This window comes from Manis pentadactyla, chromosome 11 (genome assembly GCF_030020395.1).
Source record: "Manis pentadactyla isolate mManPen7 chromosome 11, mManPen7.hap1, whole genome shotgun sequence".
Lineage (NCBI taxonomy): Eukaryota > Metazoa > Chordata > Mammalia > Pholidota > Manidae > Manis > Manis pentadactyla.
The window spans coordinates 97,555,058-97,573,459 of record NC_080029.1 but is presented as its reverse complement, the minus strand read 5'-3'; the positions used below and the strand labels follow the sequence as shown (position 1 = coordinate 97,573,459).

Genomic DNA, 18,402 nt, shown 5'->3' with positions numbered 1-18,402 from the left:
GCTCTTCAGTTGATCTACTTTGCATCTTGATGTTTGGACTAGAAGTCCAGGAGTTCTCCTCCAGCTTAATTAAGGATTGGTGATCTTCTAGCTCCAGCTAAGATGTCAAGTTCCTTTCAGGGAAGGAAGATTTGACAGAATATCTTGTAGTGAGAAAAAGAGATCAAGTTTTCTCATTAAGGTGAAACTTAATTTTCATGAGGTCCTAAGGGGCTTACATTTATTCTAACATTATTTTTTGACAGTTCATATGGTGTTTACTTTAGAATATTATTAATTTAGAACTTTCGTTGTGGTGCAGATATAAATGAATGTGCATTAGATCCTGATATTTGCCCAAATGGAATTTGTGAAAATCTCCGTGGGACCTACAAATGTATATGCAATTCAGGATATGAAGTGGATTCATCTGGGAAAAACTGTGTTGGTAAGAAATGTCACTTGTTTGCTAAGACATTTCATGTGCCATGCATTCCTTCATTTGTTGCTTGGAGGGAACTGCTCTTCTGTAGCTTAAAGGACTGAACAAATGGATGCTGTAGACTTTGGATGTCAGCATGGCACACACATCTTGATTAACTAAAATTTACATAGCAAAATCCTGACAATTTATGAATAATCATATATCAAATTCACTCCACAAGAGAGAAGCTCCTTGGATGTATAATATGCAAAAGTTGTGAGCCACTCTTATGTGTCTCCAAAGGCATCCCTATTTTTACCCTTCTCTCAACCACTTCTAAGATTTAATCAGAGAAAACCCAGCAAAGTTTCAGTAGTAACTGCTCTCTGTTACATTTAACAAACACCATTTTTGATGCTCTGACAATCCTTAATGAAGCTACTAGCCAGTAACTAGAGAAAAAAGCCCTTTTTTGGGAAGAAAATGGCCAGAATGGGTACCATTATTGTTTCTTCAGTTTTCTCCCATTGCCTAGACTAACATTTTCTGAAATGTACTGTCCATTCTGCAGTGTAGCAACATACTACTGCAGATTGCCTGAAGTTGGGCTTCTAAAACTGGAATATTCATACTCAGGGGAATAGGCCAGAGTATGCCAAAACCAAAATATAAGATGTTGCATCTTTTTGATTTGGAAGCAGAACAGTTTTACATTAAAAAAAAACAAACATACTTTCATGGATGAATATCAATAGGTTTTAAGACAAAATGGGGACATATTTTTTACTCTCTGAGAGCCATTTAGGGCTTAGGGGTTAGGAACTTACTCTCTTCTGCCATTCGTGGTATTTTAGTGATTGGGTTTGAAAGGTACTGCTCTAAGGCAGCCAGTCATTGGAACATGTAATAATTCAGAGATGCTGCAGACTGAAATAAACATAAATGCCCTTTTCGGGCATTTCAACACATAATCTAGGTAGTGTCAACTACTTGTCAGGTACTGGACTTAACTCTCTCCTGTCCAGCCATCAGAGAGTTGCTGTATGTTCTGACTCAAGAAAGAACAGCTCCTGCTCCCATTTGTCCTTGGGTATCAAGCTGTTTTATTTGTCATGGTCCCTTACTTTACCATTTGAAGTCCTTTGGTGTTGGGAAGCTTGCAGAAATACTTGGACCCCTTCCAAGAAACTTGTTGACTCTGATTGGACAAACAATGCCTTAACTTTAAGAGGAATGAGATTAAATTATATCATATAGAACTTTATTCCCTTGAACAAGGACAAATGGCCATGTCAGTTAACTATTTTTAAGTTTACTATATACTATATCAAACCATTGAAAAATGACCATCTCTAAAATATCCATAAGCTCTCTCCTGACCTCTTGTCCTTGTACACATTCTTTCCAAAGCTCCTCCAGCCTAATCAGATATGTATATCTGACTCCTTTCAGGAATCTTTGTATCCTCCAAAAAAGTCTGGTTTTCTACAGTTCTTTTAATCTTTTGCAATGACTGTCATCAAATTCAGCTTTTTCATACTTGACCTTTTCTTTCTTTTCTTTTTCCTAGCTGCTCCTCCTACAAAATTCTGTTTATGTTGACACTTTGATACTAATATTAAAAGAATGTGGGCACCTTTACCAGTGACACGTAATGAAGGTCTCAACTCTATCTATGGCTCTATCAGTGCACAAAGGAAGAAAAGGGAGTGGATTCTAGAGACAATAAAGAGGGAAGCTCACCCCACACATCCTAAAGCAAGCTCTCAATTGCTTTGTCTCCTCTGGCTCTCTGGGCATCTCTGAGCTATTTCTGTAAGTCGCCTGCTCTCACACCCTGTAGCAGTCTCTTCTTTTGCCCTGTATTTCCACTACTCATCATAAGAAATTTTCACTTTTGTCTTCAGTGTAACTACTTAAAGGACAGAAAATGGCAAGAGTACTAAGCCTCTCATACAATGTACAGTTCTCTAATTTTGCAGGTTGAAGCAGCGCCACACCTAATAAATGCTTTTGTTGTTAGGGCTGTTGATGACTGCGGACAAAGTGGACGTAGCAGTCATTTTTGAAAAGGCATCGATCTTACTTTGAATATTTTTTACCTGCTTTCCTTCTTAAAATGTGGCCTTTGCACACACATGAACAGAATTAACAGTACATCAGAGTATATTCTCTGCCCCCATTGAAATCAGCTTTCATCTGAATTGCAGGCTACACCAGATTTTAAGAAAACAGCGGATAGTAGCAGCTCAGGGAACTGCAAACTTATCATAAAACCCCTTTTCTTTGACTACAGGTTTATCCTTCTCCTCCTGATTTTCATTGCTGGCCCAAACTTGGCCCTTCCTTCTTGGCAGTCTACGTTGACTTCTGAGAAATGAATCCTTCCTGTCTCACACCCTTAATTTTAGGGCTCCATTTTTTAAACAATTGCTATTTGAGCGTATGTGGTACCTTCAAACTAGACTCAGTTCTACTATTTTTTTTAATAGTAGAACAAGTTTTACTATTTCATTTTTCTGTAAGAGCCTCTCTTTCCTGGCAGACACACACACAAAATCATTATTTATTTGGTAAGCCAGAAGGACACAGAGATGTTTTTGCTTCATCCAAAAATCACCCCATGGGAAGCAAAAGGGGAAGTTTGGGAGTTTGGGAGGCAGGAAGGAGTCTTCATTCAATGCTGTAGTAAATACTCCAATGTTAGACCCATTATCATCAGGTCAGAAGCATTCATACTTCAGAGGGATGAAATTAGGAATCAGAGGTCCACTCCCAGATAGAGTTCCAAAGACTGGTAATTTTTTATCTTAATCATCAATTCAAGGTTCCAGATTCTTCTGACATCATCAAAGTTTAAGAATTGCAGTGTCAGCCCTTTTAGGAAGTTTAGCATTCCTTATATCATTTTGACAAAATTCTCAGCATGCTCTTTGCTCAGACAATAGCCTAACTTCACCTTTGATTTTCCCGTATTTAAGCACTTTATGAATATGTTGCTGATTAAAGTATATTTACTGCTGTGAGCGCATGTAACTCTCCAGTGCCAAATTTGTGTATCCTTTATGTTAGGAACCCTAGCTTGTCAAATGATATCAAGCAGAATCTCTGAATGTGTAAAAAATTCCTTGTGAATGTTTAGTCTGTTTTGTGGGCTGTGTAATATAGTTTAGCCCAAGGGGACATAACAAACAGTTTGAGTTCTCCACTTCCTAACTTATCTAAGTAATACATACCAAAAGTTAGACTTTGTATCAGGCCTATTATTCAGCTGACAGCAAGTTTTCCTCAGTTCTCTGAATCTTGACTCTAAATTCCTCATGACAGTTATACACCCTATAGATTGCTTCATACTTCATAAATGTAACCCGAGATCATTTAAATTATTCTAAAGAAGAAACACCCATCCAGGAACTAATCCATATCAAAGATGGACCATACTTTCTAAATACTTATTTAGTTCCTTAAAACAATAGGATTGTTAGCCCTTTTAATTCCGGCATAATGAAACATTATATAAAGATGAATGATTCCCAGCAAATACAGGTTTTCTTCCTGCTAAAGAAAGAAGTGAATAGAATAGTGTCTGGTGAATTTAGATTTTGTAGATACCTAAAATAGACAGTCAGATCAAGCCCCTGTTTTCTTAAAATTAGGTACTTTAGGCAAAAACCAATGGTAAGAACTTTTTGCTTGAATTAATCATATCACTGTGACCTTAAAAAGTTAAACCTAAAAAAGCGAAGAAATTACATGCAAGGTATGGGCTCTTTTAAAAGTTCATGTTCACTGGTTTTCCAGATATCAATGAATGTGTATTGAACAGTCTACTTTGTGACAATGGACAATGTAGAAACACTCCTGGAAGTTTTGTCTGTACCTGCCCCAAGGGATTTATATACAAACCTGACCTAAAAACCTGTGAAGGTAAACTATATCTTTGTTCTTATACCATCTATTTTACTGTCTTTTACATCACCCCTAGAAAACTGTGAGAATAAATTGGAGTTGCTTCTATTCTAGACAACTATGTCACTTTTAGTGGAGATTCTGTAATCCTAAATGACACTTGTATGCACTCTGTAATCTACCGGTGGTACTTATCTGCACCTGGCCCTTCAGTTGCCCATTTACTTTATATTGAAATGCCATTTAAAGGTATTCATTTTGTATTTGCCTGCAATTGGCATTTTATTTGCCATCATTTAATAGATGAAGAAAATATTACAGATAATGCTATTTTAGTTAGCATTTGAGAAATCACACTTGCATTTGCTCCAGATTTTCTGAAGACAAAAATTCAGTCATGCACCAAATTCTGTACTATAGAGATATGCTCCATTGTTATTTTTGACATTCCCTCTAGTCTAGGAAAAAATCTATCTAGACCAGCTTTACTATCTAATGAAGAATATGTGCTAGCAATCGAGGCCATCGTTTGAATATTCATTCATGCCCAAGACCTGTTTTTGTTTCAGACATTGATGAATGTGAATCAAGTCCTTGCATTAATGGAGTCTGCAAGAACAGCCCAGGCTCTTTCATTTGTGAATGTTCTTCTGAAAGTACTCTGGACCCAACCAAAACCATCTGCATAGGTATTTATCTTTCTGAGAATAATTTTCCTGTGCTTATTCATGCTGCTGTATTTAATATCAGCTCTTATTACAAAAGGGTTTAAGTATTGAGGAACAAAACATAAAATGATCATTACTCCTTGTTTTCTGATGCTATTCTTGTGATAATTCCAATGCACATGTTTGGATTTCTGATGTAGATACTATTACATGTCTAGTAAGTGTCATCCTCCACCCCCTGCAGAAACCATCAAGGGCACTTGCTGGCAGACTGTCATCGATGGGCGGTGCGAGATCAACATCAATGGAGCCACTTTAAAGTCCCAGTGCTGCTCCTCCCTTGGCGCTGCCTGGGGGAGCCCATGTACCCTGTGCCAAGTCGGTAAGAGGAATGCGCGCTGCAGTTCCCGGGGCCACCCCGCTGGTCCCTTTGCTTAGGAAGGGCAAGTCCAGGGCTTGGTTCATTTGGGTTCACAGGGGAGTTTTAGAAGGTTTCATTCTGATGACTTCAATGAAACATTGGGATTCCTATTAACTAAATAAGAAAACTAAAAGAAGTGTCAGGGATTATGATTTTATGTGATTTGGTTAATTTGTTGTTTTCTATCACCACATTATAATGTAGTTATCTGGTGTTGCTTTCCTGGATCAGCAATTCCTATCAGCTCTGTTGGGAACCTACTGACTAGGGGTCCTCAGCTTTTTAGAGGTGTGGATTTTCTTCCAAAAAGCCGATTGATGTAAAGGAACCAGTATTCATGACTAAACTTTTAAATCTATTCTATATCTGAGGCTGGAGAGCCTTGCTGATTCAACATTTGGATACACAAATGTGTGAATTTATACAGTGTGACTGCTGCAGGGCATCACATCTTTAAGTTGTAGACTTTGTTTACCACACTCATGTTACAGTAATCCTGTAGTGTGATTCCTATTTTAAGTCTCATATCAAGAGAGAAATATAGCCAGTTTCCTTCTTAGTTGTCACTTTAGCATGATCTTTAGGGCACCTTTGGATCTTTTAAGGTGTCTCAGAGGAACTGAGCTTTATTCAAGGAGGCATTTCATTGTTCTTCTTCACCTATGCAATCTCAGTACCACTTTGTTATCTTAGACGTCCTGGTAGCAACAAAATCTAATTCACGTTCCAGGTCCTTTCTCATGTTTCTTATACTCTCATACAAAGTCTGGATATTTGTTACTTCAGATTTTATTTTTTGTTTGTTTTTTTCACAGATCCCATATGTGGTAAAGGCTATTCAAGAATTAGAGGAACACAATGTGAAGGTACTTATGGTTCCTTATAAACTATAGATTTCTGTGTGCATGAAAATGCTTGCATTACCTTGCATTGGATAAAGCTGTCATGTAACTTCCTAATGAGAAATATGCAGCAGAGAAGAAAATGATACTCACTGCAGAGCAGAACAGACGTTATTTCACAAGCACATACAGTGCTATGGCCAGTGTCAGGTCACTATGGCCAGAGGGCAGGGTGGCTACAAATCTTTTAGGCTGACCACGGTGTAGAGTGACTTCATTTTCAAAATGTTATCTATCAGTTAGAGAAGAAAGAAAGTTTTTGATGAGGCTATAAAATTGGCATTCTTCTTGGTTTGTCCTGTTGTTTGTTTGTTTCATGGTCATGGATGATTTAGAAGGACACACTCTCTTGCCTCATTTTTGAAAGTCTGTGTGGATTCTCTCCAGTTTGCCGTGATTCTTTCTCACGGAGTACCAGATAGACATAGGTCAGGGTGACTAACACAACCTGACATGACACAGCAGCTGAAAAATTTTAAAAACAGCAATTAGTCCCATATGTGGAATGAAATGAAGTCTTATTCCTGCTAAAGTAGAAAGGAACATTACAACCCCCACCCAAGGTCTTGCTTTCCAAATGATGACTGAATCCTTTGGCCTTTCTCTGGTCCAGACCACTGTTACAATCTTATCTGACCTCAGCAACACATTTTGGTGTACCAGAGACCAGGAAAAAAAAAAAACAAAAAAAAAACCAAAAGAGGTAAATTTCTCATTCTTCATTTATCTCTCTTACATGGTAAGATTAAAATATTTTTTTTCACTGGCTTGGAAAGTTACCTCTTCTAAATAGACAGTGTTTGTGAGTTTCTCAACTAATGCTCCCCTTTTTGGGCAATGGCAGGCAAGTGACTTGATGGTGAATATTTTGCCAAATTAAATGCAGAGACAATAGTACTCTCCATTAAGCAAACTGGGGAGGACTGGTACATTTGAGAGAAATTGAGGGAATGATGAATGAATGAACATGAGCATCTTTCAATTGCCCCCAACTTGGGACCACCAAGACTTTGACAGAACACTTAGAACTAATGATATACACTTGCCAGGGACATCTTAGCACTTCTCTAAAGAGACTCTTATGACTGGCCCCCTATTTCTCAGTGGATTTTTCTATGCTCATCTTCAAGTTATTTCTCCTCTGTTAGTTTGAAAAACCAGGTATCTGTTTCTCTACTTACTTCCAGGCATCTGGTCTCCTGAAGCTAATTATATGGCCCCTGGGGGCCTTACCCAAAATGTCCACAGTACCCAGAACTGTTCCTAAGAACTCACAACAGCTCCTGGTCTCTGCAACTCAAGAATGACTCCCTGAGACCAATGGAGAAACTCATAAATCTTTGGTACCAGGTGGGCTCAGTCTGGTTGCTATTCAGACATCCCAGAAATTCTACATGAGCTATTTGGAGGCACACTTGGTTTTGTGAACTTACCAGGTTCAAAATAGCCTTTTCTGCTGTGCAAATAGTTGTGATTCCATGAAATGAAAGAGAATGTTGTTGTAGAGATATGCTGACTTCATGTTTTTTTCCTTTATAGACATAGATGAATGTGAAGTATTCCCAGGAGTATGCAAAAATGGCTTATGTGTGAACTCTAAAGGATCATTTCAGTGTCAGTGTCCCACTGGGATGACTTTGGATGCCACAGGGAGGATCTGCCTGGGTAAATACTGAGCTCATTATTTTTCTAATGATCATTTCTTAAAGATTATTTAAAAACTCAGTTGATAAAATAGAGTTAAATATTTGGTTCAAAGCATAGACACACATACCCCAAATTCATCATTTTGAAAAGGATCCATGGTGGTTTCCTCAACAAAATAGCCTTCCTGATTTAAGCTCTTTGTTTATTCTCAATAAAAAGAGTAGAGAAGTTGTTAGTGAAGAGAAATTTAGTTCTTCATTGATATGTAGCTATTCCTTAAATTACTACCATCACAGTTACTATTCCAGAGCTCTTAAATCTGCCACCCTTAAGCCATGGACTGCAGGATACAAGGTGAATGTTAGGCTGGGGGCTAAACGTATCCCATGTGTATCCAGAAGAATGAGCACATATGCACCTGTTAAGGTAAAAAGGAAAAATACTTGAGGAATGAATGGCCTTTCTTTGCCGTTTTTCCTCTTCAACCTCGAGTAGGGCAGTCTTCATTTTGGAATTTACTTTTGGAATTATGTTCTGCCTCTCTAGAAATGACGTGGATCTGAGGAAAAGGTGCTGGAGCTAGTTCAGGTCTGTTCCCCCTCAATAAAGAGTGCAGTTTGCTTTTAGCTAGAGAGACGTCAGGACATCGTGGAATGCATGGTTGGTAATAGGCATGTTTGTACAGGGACAATACATCTCCCCAAAAAGCACTGTGGGCTTGCTCAGAATCCTGCTCCTTATGTAGAGTCAGCAGAAAAGGCTGAAGATGAAAGGAAACTTTCTACAAATAGGAAGTCTGACTAAATATGGGCTGCCAAAGAGAAGAGAGTCTTTATTTGGTGGGAATAACCTTCCCAGCCTGGGTTCCTTTTGAGGAAAAAATTAATTCCAGACAATAGGTCCATAGGGAATTAGTACGTGTGTTGTACTTTGCCTCACACAACTGATTGGCAGTTCGGTGCAGAGAAAACAGAGCAGTGGTTCTCAGCGTCCCTGTGCTCCCTCTGGCAGATATCCGCCTGGAAACCTGCTTCCTGAGGTACGAGGATGAGGAGTGCGCTCTGCCCATCGCCGGCCGCCACCGCATGGACGCCTGCTGCTGCTCCGTGGGGGCGGCCTGGGGCACCGACGAATGTGAGGAGTGTCCTGTGAGAAACACGCCTGAGTACGAGGAACTCTGTCCCCGGGGGCCCGGGTTCGCCACGAAGGAAATTACAAATGGAAAGCCTTTCTTTAAAGGTACGGTGGCTTCAGTGGTTGACTGCTCTTCTTTTTGATCAGCTGAATGTTCGACTAACAGAAGATTGGCTGTGCATATCATCAGTGTGGTCATCCTCATCTCAGCATACATTCTCGGCTTTCGGAATTATAGAGCAAAATGTTCACTTTCTAATGGATTGTCTTTTTTCTGCATTTCAGAACTTCCTGAGGCCACTTGCGTCTCTCACCTAGCCACTATTAAGTGTTAAAGTAGATATCAATACTATCTTAAGCCAAACATAAACAAAGGGAAAATTGTCTTGGGGAATTTTTGTGCCATCTGCTAAAACCATAAGATCTTTTATCTGCTGACTTGATCCATGTCACAGAAGTTTCTGTGACTTGTGATACTTCAAATAGTATTTCAGTTTATTATATTGTAATCTAAAATCCATGTAAAAAATAAGAAGTTACAGATTTAACCTAATTCCAAAACAATTTAACATGTTATGCATGGTACAGAATGTGTTTACTTCGGCATATTAAAAAATCATAATTGGCCTCTCAGAATTTCAATTATTCAGAGAGACCTAGTTTATGCTCCCAGTATAGAGTTTTGTTTTGGTTGCCCACTGTGTCTGGACTTAGTTATGCTTCATAACTAATCAACTTATCAAAATGGGAAGTGGGTATATAAATATCACTTAGTTTTTTGAGCATTTGGTCCAAGAAGCCCTGGGGACTAAAATTCTGTGTAGATAGGCACTTTCTAGATGGCCCTCTCTTAGGTAAATGCAAAAGAACTTGAATGATTTGCTTCCAAAGGATGTGGCAATCCATTGCCACAGAAGGACTTAATCTTGAGATTTAACCTACCAGTTCTGTCTTATGACATTTTATAGAAGCGAACTTGTATTTCTGGAGCTGTAGGTCTTGCTTTGGAAAAGCCCCCTAAGGGGAAACTCAGATCAGATGTTATATATGCAGTCTTCTAGTATACAAGACACTCTTTAAATTTTATTAATGAAACCTTAATATGAGTTGAGAATATATTTTAAATAGTATACATTACTGCAAGTAATTTAAATTTTAAGCAAGATCTTTGAAATTCTTGTATGTTAGGGATATCCAAGAAAGCATCAAAATCATAAATGAACATCTCATTCCATTACACACTCAACTGATTGCTCTGGGGCAATATATCCCAATAATCTTCTATATGCATTAAGTATAGATGCCAGTGGTTTAAACTATTTGTGGTTTAGAATATTTGGTGTACATCAGGCAGTGTGTTGGTGTCTGGAAGTCCAAGTCAACACATGCTTTGCTTTTGTAATAATGCTGTCTAAAATATAGACATTTAAGAGACTGGAAATGTTTACAAAGTCCTATTTCTCATGGATCACCACACATTCTTTAAAATGCCAAGACGTTATATCAAGACCCACCAACCCCTGGGTTTAAAATGACACCATTAAGACCTCCTAATTGTATGCTCATGAACTTTTTGCACATTTTGTTTGTCTTGAAGATATCAATGAGTGCAAGATGATTCCCAGCCTCTGCACCCATGGCAAGTGCAGGAACACCATCGGCAGCTTTAAGTGCAGGTGTGACAGTGGCTTCGCTCTTGATTCTGAAGAAAGGAACTGCACAGGTCAGTGAAGGGGCCTCCTTTGGAGGGACACCCGTTGGAACCCTTCATCTTTAATATGTTGCTGCAGGAATTAAAGCTACCCTGACACTGATTTGCTACCACTTGCTGCTTCTGTGCAGACATTGATGAATGCCGCATATCTCCGGACCTCTGTGGCCGAGGCCAGTGCGTTAACACCCCAGGGGACTTTGAATGCAAGTGCGATGAAGGCTATGAAAGTGGATTCATGATGATGAAGAATTGTATGGGTAAGTGTATGACCTTTCGTTCAGTGCAGGAAAAAAGATTCCAAGAAGCTTCGATGACTCATAGACTATTTCCCAGGTTCTTCCTGCTCCCCCAGGGCACGGGTCTCCTGGCCAGCGAGTCAGGAATCAGTCTGTGGCAGAGGGAGACTGACATGCAGAAGAAATGAGGGAATTCACGCCATGGGGTGGTGGGTGGCCTTGGACACCAGTTATGGGTCCCTGAGAAGTGAGCTTAACATGTGGAATGGACACCCCAGGGGAGACAGAACAATTCAAACATAAGCTATATTAGGACTCACATTATAGGGTTTCTGTCCAAAGTTTCTAGAAAAAGAGATTGATTAAACTGGTTATATTAGATGAGGTTCCCTAGAAACAAACCTGAGATGGAGACTCTTGAGGGAGTGCCGGTAAGGAAGTGAGGGAAGCAGCTCAGGGTAGGGTGAGAAGAGAAGCAGAGTCCCGCTGCACTTCAGCCTTCACCTGCTCCCCCAGGGGCTCAGGAGTGTGCAGGCCGCCTGAGAGCTGTCCCACCTGGAGGCAAGGAGGCCAAGATCTTATATTCCCATGCTCTCACCTCCCAGCCTCTTGTGAGTGAAGTGGACTGCAGTTCTCTGAGAAGTGAGCCTAAGAGCCATGAGCAGCTGGGACTCTCAGCAACTGGGCAATGCATGCCCTGGCCTGACCATGGGGATCTGGGCAGGACACCACCACCATCTTCAGCATGGGTCATTTCCATTTTGCAGATATTGATGAGTGTCAGAGAGATCCCCTCCTGTGCCGAGGAGGCGTTTGCCTGAACACCGAGGGAAGTTACCGCTGTGAATGTCCTCCTGGTCATCAGCTGTCCCCCAACATTTCAGCGTGTATAGGTAAGCAGAAAGATTCTAAGATCGCTTACTGTGGGTAGTTACTTGATGCACATCTCTGCTACAGGCAGAAGCTTATGGCTGGATGTTTGCTGTTCTTATTTTCTAAACAGACATCAATGAGTGTGAGCTGAGTGCGAACCTGTGCCCCAATGGCCGCTGTGTGAACCTCGTCGGGAAGTATCAGTGTGCCTGCAATCCTGGCTATCATTCAACTCCCGACAGGCTGTTCTGTGTTGGTGAGTTCTCACTCTTATTTTATATAGCCTCTTTCTGAAACACTCAAGCAATGTTCTCTTGAGTTCTCTTTCCATCACTACTTTTACTTCATCTTTCTTGTGTCCCTGTAAGTAAAATCCTTTTCGAAGTGGGTCAATCTTTGGATCTCACCTCCCTTGTCTGTTTAAAGAACCAGTTAACTGAAGGAAATAGAATGTTTTAGCTCTAACAAGTATAATTTGACCCATGCTGCTTTGAAGAGTAGCACCTGCTTTGTTTATGCCCACGCTTACCCAGACAAACCAGCAAGTGATTACTCACCACCTGAAATAAACAAAGCATGATGAGTATAGGGGAAAAAGATAAAAAAGCCTTACGTGCAATCTCTGCCCTTAGCTGGTTTGAATGAGCGAAAAGATTTCAAAGAATAAGTATTGGAAAGAAGACCCTGGTATCTTCGTATGTTACACTGAAATAGAGGCCAGATCTGGCACTCCCCAAAGATGGGGTTTTGTGGCACTAGCATTTTGCTCGGTGGCTCGCCCTCTGTAGGTTAGTCGTGCTGGGAAGAGCGGCACAGAAGGCCCTGTGGCTTTACTGTGTCCAAAGTCAAAGTGAAACTTTGTAGAAACTGCCAGTTTGGGGCTGGTTTGGGGTGTACATCATGTGGAACTGCCAAGTCTTACATGGTTTCTACCCAGAGCCATGAATCAGCCTAAATTCTTCTGAAACATGGCCCAGGACAGCTCAGAACTCCAACTCAGATTCCTGAACAGGATTGGAATCTCAGCCAATCAAACTGAATATCAAGTCTGTTAACTGAATCTGTGAAGCAGAGAATTTCACCCCTGTGCCCATTGTCATAACTGGGATATATTCCCCTTGTGCCTAGCATTTCCCCCACATCGCCAGTGGTACACCAAGTATTGTGTAATTAATTGTTCATCCAACTCCTTGGTTGCAATGTGAGCATTATGAAAGCAGAGATAATGTGTCTCTCATTCACTATTAGATTCAGCTCTCTAGCACATAGTAGGTGTATACTCAATATTTACTGAAGGAATCAAATAATGCAATGACTGCCAGTTGCCCTAGGAGGCTCGTTTTTTGTTGCTGTTTGTTTTTCACTTTACTTGACCCACGTGTAGAAACTTTAATCACATGCCATGATCATAAACACAGAGAAAAGTGATATTATTTTTATTTTTCTTAGACATTGATGAATGCAGCATAATGAATGGTGGTTGTGAGACCTTCTGTACAAACTCTGAAGGCAGCTATGAATGCAGCTGTCAACCAGGTTTTGCACTAATGCCTGACCAGAGGTCATGCACTGGTAAGTAGGTTTTAGCTTCCTATGAAATCTCTCAGTAAGAGAACACTATGTGGAGTGGTTCAGGGCCCAAATACTGAGTTCAAATCTTTGTTTTGTTGCATATTTTAGCTGTGTATCCTTGATAAAGATCCTTAGCATCAGCTTCCTTGTCTGTAAAATGGTCTCAGATTGCTTGTATGGAATAGCATTTAGCACAGTACCTGGCATATGCTCAATAAATGGAGTATAAAATACAGTTTCTTCAATGATCAGAATTTTGAAAAATCTGATCCTTTGGCTTACTTCAGTGCTAATCAGGGTGTGTTCCCTGGACCAGCAGCAGCAGCCCTGAAAGTGTATTAGAGATGCAAAATCTTGGGCCCCACTCTGGACCTAGTCTATCAGAAATTTATGGGTGTAGATCACAGGAATCTGCTTTCACAAGCCCCCCCAAGTGATTGTCATGTGTACTAAAATTTGAGAACTGCTGGTCTAATTTATACTTCCTGTTCTATCACCCTGGGCTAGAAGAGCCTTGTAGCCAACTAGGAGTGAGAAATGAGGTAGGTAATAACAGGTTTTAATTATGGCTCAGGTTAAAAGGGGAACTTGGGTTTAGGAACTAAAATTATTTTGTCTGACCTAGAAAAATCTCCCTTAAAAGCCCTACGTATAAATTTGGCTATAAAAATTAAATGTTGGAAATAAATACTTTTACTAAAATTGCATTAAGAAGATAAACTTATTTCAAGCAATTTTTGCCTTAAGATATTAGTAAAACAAAATATGATAGATCTGAGGCATGTAAATTTGACAATGAGAAAAATAAGATTCATAGTAATTTCTGAATGACAAATTCATATCAGAGAAAAAATTGCTAACTAAATGATGGACTTCATGAGGGTATGGGCCTTGACCCTGAACAGTATGTTGTGAATCCTAAAAATAGTTCTCTCCTTTTTACCTGGGATAGCCTGATTGGGTAGTTTATGTAAAGCTTCATTTGGATTTGAAAGCTGAGTGTCTTATGTGAGTATGCTGTTTGACTGACTTGAGTCAGTTAGCTTTTTCATCACTGAATAGTACAACCAACATCAACAGCATGTTGTTGCTATTTTTTTCTCTGCAGACATTGATGAGTGTGAGGATAACCCCAATATCTGTGATGGTGGTCAGTGTACAAACATACCTGGAGAGTACAGGTGCTTGTGTTATGATGGATTCATGGCATCTGAGGACATGAAGACTTGTGTAGGTAAGCAAAAAAAACCCCACAATTTCCTATTTTGTCTGCTATTTACCAGCACTTTTAAATTACATAAAGATTAATTTGGATAATTAATAGACAGGTCCTAAGGGAAAAGTAAGGGTACTTAAGGGCATAGAACTAATATTCCAAAAACAGAATTCCAAAGGACAACTTTCTTGTGACAGTGATACAATGCTCTCGTAAGATATGTTATGTGGACTGAGATAACCATTGGTCAACTCCAAATGAACCTTTATTTTATGTCTATGCATTATTTCTGTGCACTGAACCCTCCTCTACTATGACTACACTTCAGGCTTTTAAAATGGTTGTCTAAAGGAAAGCAAAATTTATTTCCCATAAAAATGCAATAAACTCTAGAATTATTTGTATTTGTTTTGGAGTTTCTATTGGTATGTCTTCAAGTTTATTAAGTTTTTCTTTTGTAATATCTAATTTGCCTTTAATCCTATTTACTGTATTTTTAATCTCAGGCATTGTAGTTTTCATCTCTAAAAATTTGATTTGGGTCTTTTTTCCTATCTTCTGTGTCTCTGTTTAATATGTCCAATCATTCCTCTAGCTTTCTGAACATATGGAATATAGTTGTAATAACTGTTTAAATATTCTTGTTTACTGACTCTATCATCTGTGTCAGTACTGGGTCATTTCAATAAATTAGCATTCCTCTTCATTATGGGTCATGTTTTCCTGCTTCATTGAATGCCTGGTAATTTTTGATTGAGTGCCAGACATTATAAATTCTGACTTAACAAATGCTAGATATTTTTGTATTCCTAGAAATATTTTTGAGCTTTATTCTGGAACCCAGTTCAGGTATTTGGAAACAGACTGATCCTTTCAAAGTCTTGCTTTTAAGTTTTTATGCAGCAATTAGTCTAGGGCTAATTTTGCTCCATTACTGAGGCAAAGCCCTTCTAGATACTCTACCCAATTCCTGTGAATTATTTGATTTTCCCGTCTGACTGGTAGGAACAGGCACAATTCCAAGCCTGTGAACTCTGGTGACTGTTCCCTCTAATTCTTTAAGTGGTATTTCCGCCAGCTTCTTTCCATGAATGCCCCGATCACTACTCATCTGAATACTTGACTGGGACCCTCTGCAGATCTCTGGAGCTCTCTGTCTCTGCAGCTTTCTTCTGTCCTTCACTCTGCCCGGTGAACTCCAGCGACCTTGGTCCTCCAGGACTTCCAGCTTCATCCCCCAATGCTGGGACACTGCGTGGTTCCATCTGTCATCCCCTTCCCTGTGCCATGACCTCAAAACTCTCCCTACACAGTAATCTGGGGCATTCTGACAACTCACCTCGTTTGTTTCCTTTCTCTCAGTGATCACCATCTTTTGCTTCCTATCTCTCACCCTTTTGTTGTTTCAGGTGGGAAGGTAAAGTCAGTCCCTATTAGTCCATCTTGGTCAGAAGCAAGAGCCCGGATTGAAAATATTTAAATTGTATCACATTTATATCTTCTGAAAACCCTTACTGAATATTTGTGAAGTCCTAGAAATTAAAGGGAATGTCATAAAAAAATAGATGATTTTTGATTTGGGAAGAAGTGAAGTTCATGATTACCTATACTAAAACTATCAATTCATCTATCCTTTCTTTCAAAATATGGAAACCAAAATCTTGGCAATCGTAGACTGTATTAAAATTTTCACCTTGCAACAAAATATGTTGTTTTAAAAAGTTTTCAAGACTGCTATATAAACAGGCTCTATACTCAGCCTAGAGTTAGTCGGTTTGATTACTGACCTCCTGCTGGCGGCTCACATAAAAAAACCTGTCTGCATGGTAGCCTACAATATAGAAAGCAAATGTGGCATGAACTCCATAAGTGTGATACTTTATTTTTTGAGTGAAAACACTTCATCTTTTAAATTTATTTGTGATTATTTGTTTTATCTCAGAGAAAATGTTTTCAGTGGTATCAAACCAATGGTTATATGTATTCATAATATCAATATTTTACAGATGTCAATGAATGTGACCTGAATCCAAATATCTGCCTAAGTGGAACCTGTGAAAACACTAAAGGCTCATTTATCTGCCACTGTGATATGGGATATTCAAGCAAAAAAGGAAAAACTGGCTGTACAGGTATGTTTTCTCAATTTGAATAATAAAATGGTAAGTGGTTAAGAGACAGCTACTATAATTATAGAGTAATACAAATTTTTAAACTAACATTTAAATATCATTATTAAGTGTTTTGTATAACATTTTTCACTAGCTTGCACTTCTTTAAGATTTGTTATTCTTTAGAATTGGATTGGATCTAAACAGGTTTTTCTCCTTTACCTGTGAAAACAGGCATATTGGATAAATTACCACTATAACTATCACTCTAAATATCACATTTTTATGAGGTTAGAATTACATTTTTATATCAAAGTAATAAACATGCTAATTGCTAATTACCAAACATTCATAACCCTTCATTAAAGCAAGCTTTTCCCAATAGCCTCCATTGCCAACACTTGGTTTAATGTTTTATAACTGAAATTACTTTTTGAAGAAAGACTTCCTACAATTTATATATTTTATCAATTCTCAGCAGTCTTCCAGCTCCTTAAATTAGTGTCCTTTGGTGTATTAAGTTGCTTTAGCCCAAGTAAGTTTCTAGTCCTAGGACTCAGCCAATTTTATGAAGTAATAATTAAGCCATTTGTAATTTTGTTTATCTAATGGCAATATCACATAAGACAGTCTTTTCACAATATTTGTAGGAGATTATTCTATTAACCATCAAATTAAAGAAACTACTCTGCATGAATGGTACTGTTTTTAAGTGTTTAGTTGGTATTTTAAAATCGAGGCAATGATGGTAAGTATGTGAATAATATAATAAAGTCTTACTGTAGTTATTTAATATAACTGTATGGCATATAACATAATTTAAAACATAATGGAGAGCATGGTGAGCTTGAATTAGGTAACTGCATGATTTCTTTATAAATAACAGACTTCAATTCTGACACACAGTTTGGCAAGCCCCTGTGACTTAAAATGAACATTAAAATATTTGCAGGTTGGCAATATGATAAATGTACAGATCTTTTTCTTAATTATATCAACATTTTTTGAGAAAAGCCCTAAATATGTTGGATAAATTGGTCATTTATTATTTCAAACTGTCTGAAAATGCTGTTTCAAATGCAGAGATATATAGGCTAATGCCAAGAATATTACAATATTACTATTGGTTCAAAAGTGACAAATCCTAGCCAAATTACAAAAAGAAGCACGAAGCTAGAATGCTTTTATGCTTATTCTGTTACACCTGATATGAAGTATAGGTAGCAGTCCATTCTGATAAATGCACAGTGTTTAAAATCTTAGCCCCTTATGTGGCCTCTGGGGTGCAAATGATGCTTAATGTCTTATGATTTAAGCTTTATTGTTTGCTTCCAGTATAAATACAGAACTTGGGGTAAGGGGTGTTTGTCTGGCAGTAATGAAGGGGAAGGTAGGGCAGTTCCATGTTGCATTTTACCAAATAGAGGCTAATAGCATTGTTTGGCTCAGTTGAACTCACTGAAACTCAACCCAGAGAACCAAAATGCTTATGAAGAGAGAGATTAATCTAATGGGACAGTCTTCATTCCCTCTAAGAAAAAGATCTGTAGAATTTCATGCTCCAGATTCCAGCTAACAGAGGCATGTGCAGAGGCC

General features: G+C 38.7%; 1 protein-coding gene across 3 annotated transcripts in view; it reads left to right on the top strand.

Annotated features, from left to right (window-relative positions):
• FBN1 (fibrillin 1) overlaps positions 1-18,402 on the top strand; it is a 249,651-nt gene that overhangs the window by 165,696 nt on the left and 65,553 nt on the right. For all 3 annotated transcript variants that reach the window (XM_036924512.2, XM_036924514.2, XM_057488789.1), the window contains exons 19-32: positions 302-427; positions 4,205-4,330; positions 4,882-5,001; positions 5,225-5,362; positions 6,217-6,267; positions 7,843-7,968; positions 8,962-9,189; positions 10,682-10,807; positions 10,927-11,055; positions 11,802-11,927; positions 12,038-12,163; positions 13,357-13,479; positions 14,588-14,713; positions 16,702-16,827. In XM_036924512.2, coding sequence (XP_036780407.2) covers positions 302-427; positions 4,205-4,330; positions 4,882-5,001; positions 5,225-5,362; positions 6,217-6,267; positions 7,843-7,968; positions 8,962-9,189; positions 10,682-10,807; positions 10,927-11,055; positions 11,802-11,927; positions 12,038-12,163; positions 13,357-13,479; positions 14,588-14,713; positions 16,702-16,827 — 1,797 coding nt within the window. The remainder of the gene's footprint in view (positions 1-301; positions 428-4,204; positions 4,331-4,881; positions 5,002-5,224; positions 5,363-6,216; positions 6,268-7,842; positions 7,969-8,961; positions 9,190-10,681; positions 10,808-10,926; positions 11,056-11,801; positions 11,928-12,037; positions 12,164-13,356; positions 13,480-14,587; positions 14,714-16,701; positions 16,828-18,402) is intronic.